General features: G+C 45.1%; 1 protein-coding gene across 1 annotated transcript; it reads left to right on the forward strand.

Moving 5' to 3' along the window:
• Positions 1–281: 281 nt before the first annotated feature.
• ANKRD34B (ankyrin repeat domain 34B) lies at positions 282–1,903 on the forward strand. Its single transcript, XM_044657676.1, has one exon. It carries the CDS (start codon positions 347–349, stop codon positions 1,901–1,903), a length of 1,557 nt encoding a protein of 518 aa, XP_044513611.1. The 5' UTR covers positions 282–346.
• The last annotated feature ends 931 nt before the right edge of the window (positions 1,904–2,834 follow it).

The following is a 2,834-nucleotide window of genomic DNA, read 5'->3' on the forward strand; positions in this document are numbered from 1 at the left end:
AGTGCAGTGGACAGAGCACCAGGTTTGGAATCAGGAGGACCCAGGTTCACATCTGGTCTCAGACACTTCCTAGCTGTGTGACCCTAAGCAAGTCCACCCCAATTGCCTAGCCTTTATCTTTCTTCTGCCTTAGGATCACATATAGATCTTACGACAGAAGCTAAGGGTGGTTTGTTTTGTTTTTGTTTTTGTTTTTGTTTTTGTTTTTGTTTTTGTTTTTGTTTTGTTTTGTTTTGTTTTTAAATAGTAACAGTGAATACCAATCGGGGCATTGAGTCTGGCTAATATTGTTCACGTTCTTCTCTAAGCAGGTCCTCGTCTCCAGTCTGCCCCAGAGAGTTTTAGGATGGATGAAGCCGTAGAGCTTTCCAGTGATGGAAACTCCCTGATCAAAGCGGTCTATCAAAGCCGGCTGCGCCTGACCCGGCTCTTGTTGGAAGGGGGAGCCTACATCAACGAGAGTAACGATCGAGGGGAAACCCCTTTAATGATCGCCTGTAAGACCAAGCATATCGACCACCAGAGTGTCAGCAAGGTCAAAATGGTCAAGTATCTGCTGGAAAATAATGCCGACCCGAACATCCAAGACAAGACTGGGAAAACGGCCTTGATGCACGCTTGCTTGGAAAAGGCGGGCCCTGACATAGTCTCTTTACTGATCAAAAGCGGAGCTGATTTGAGTCTCCAAGACCACTCTGGTTACTCGGCTCTAGTTTACGCCATCAATTCAGAGGACCGAGACACCTTGAAGGTTCTGCTCAATGCGTGCAAGGCCAAAGGGAAAGAAGTCATCATAATCACCACAGCCAAATCTCCCTCGGGGAGACACACCACCAAGCAGTACTTGAATGTGCCCCCCGGGGACATGGAGGGATTTCATTCTCCCACCTCCTGCACCACCCCTTCGGAAATCGAGATTAAAACGGCTTCCTCTCCCCGCTCCAACTCCTCTGAAATGGATAAAGGTCTTTTCGGCTTTAAAGATCTGGATCTTTCAGGTAGCAGTGACGACGCTTCAGAACCAAGTTCCCCTACTAAAAGACCGGCCGCAGTTCCTAGTGGACCTAAGCTGGGCCAGGCACAACACCTGCATTCCGATCCTTGGATAAAGAGCTCTCCTTCACTGTTGCACCTGGGTAAAGTGGCCTCTTTACAAGAAGAGCTCCAGGATATTACCCCGGAGGAAGAATTCTCTCTGAAAACAAACGGGCTAGCCTTATCCAAGCGGTACATCACCCGCCATCAGAGTATTGACGTGAAAGACGCGGCCCATTTGTTAAAGGCCTTCGAACAGGTTGGATCCAGGAAGCTGTCTTACGATGAGATCCTTTCGCAGCCCCTCTTTTCGGAAGGAAGCCATCCTTGCAATGACGTCCCGGTAGACCAGGACCCGGAGTCAACAGCCCAGACCATGTTTGTTTCCACCCTGAAAAATATCGTCCAAAAGAGAACCTCGGGGGCAAATCACTATAGTTCTGATTCACAGCTCACTACCAGTCTCACTCCAACTGCGGAAGATGGAAAAACATTTGTAGGAAAGAAAAAAATCCTCTCCCCATCGCCGCCAGGGCTGACGGGCTCCAAGGAATTGCCAGAGAACGGGCCTCTGGGGCCCCTGAGCAGGCGAAATCACGCGATGCTGGAAAGACGGGGTTCAGGGGCCTTCCCGCTGGATCACACTTCCCAAAGCCGGCCAGGGTTTCTTCCCCCCTTAAATGTGAATTCGCATCCTCCTCTGCTGGATATCGGCGTTAGCAACAAGATTTCCAGTCTCTTTTCTTGTGGACAAAAGATGCTCATGCCAACAGTCCCTACGTTCCCCAAAGAGTTCAAAAGCAAGAAAATGTTGTTAAGGAGACAATCATTACAAACGGAACAAATTAAACAATTAGTAAATTTTTAAAAGCTAATCAATAAACACATTTACATACCGTGTCTGTGTCTGAAAGAAAGACCGAAGGAGCCTTGAATGGTCATCTAGTCGATCCTCCTTCCTCCTGGGAAGCAAACAGTAACTCAATGGGTATCCATTAGGAGTTGAGCATTCTATTAGGCACTGTGGTAATACGTCCTTGGAATAAAAGGGATAGTCACTGTCTTTGGGCAGTTCCAAACACCTAAACTATCACGGGGTGGGGGGGTGGCATTATCCGGGCTAAGGAAACTTTCCACCAATACAGATGTACAACTTACCTGTAACTTGCTTAGCATTGTGCCTGGCACTTAGTAGGTGCTAAATAAATGCTTGTAGATTGACTGACTTTATTAGAGTTTGTTGGCCTTGAACACCAAGAAATGAAGTGACTTTCCAAGAGTCACACAGCCAGAACGTGTCAGAGGTAGATAGAACTTGAACCCACATTTTCCAGACTCTCCAGCCAATTCTCCATCTCCTGGCCTCTCACTATTAAGTGTAGATTTGAAGTCCCTTGTTCTGATAGGACCCTTCATCTTCCTCAATAACACATAACATCCATGTTTAACAACCTTCATATGATCCAAGTTTTTCACTTAAATAAAAATCAATATAGAAAAAAGATCACATTTTACAGCAGTTCGAAAGAATGTTTAAGATGTCCATCCTGCCCAAAGTATAAAAGTGGGACATTATGACAGTTATAAAATTTTCTGGCTACTCCTCTCCCCCTAAAAAAGAATAAAACAAATTATATTATAGGTAGGAATTTAAATAAAATAAAAATACAGCACATTGCAATGGCATTAATAAGTTTATTTGGGAAGTGATGTTTATATAGTCAGCTGTTGAATCACCATGAAATATTGCCAATGTGGCAAAGTGCTGATAAAAAAAAAAGGTTATAGGTTATTTCAAT

The sequence above is a fragment of the Gracilinanus agilis genome, chromosome 1 (assembly GCF_016433145.1).
Source record: "Gracilinanus agilis isolate LMUSP501 chromosome 1, AgileGrace, whole genome shotgun sequence".
In the NCBI taxonomy this organism is placed as follows: Eukaryota; Metazoa; Chordata; class Mammalia; order Didelphimorphia; family Didelphidae; genus Gracilinanus; species Gracilinanus agilis.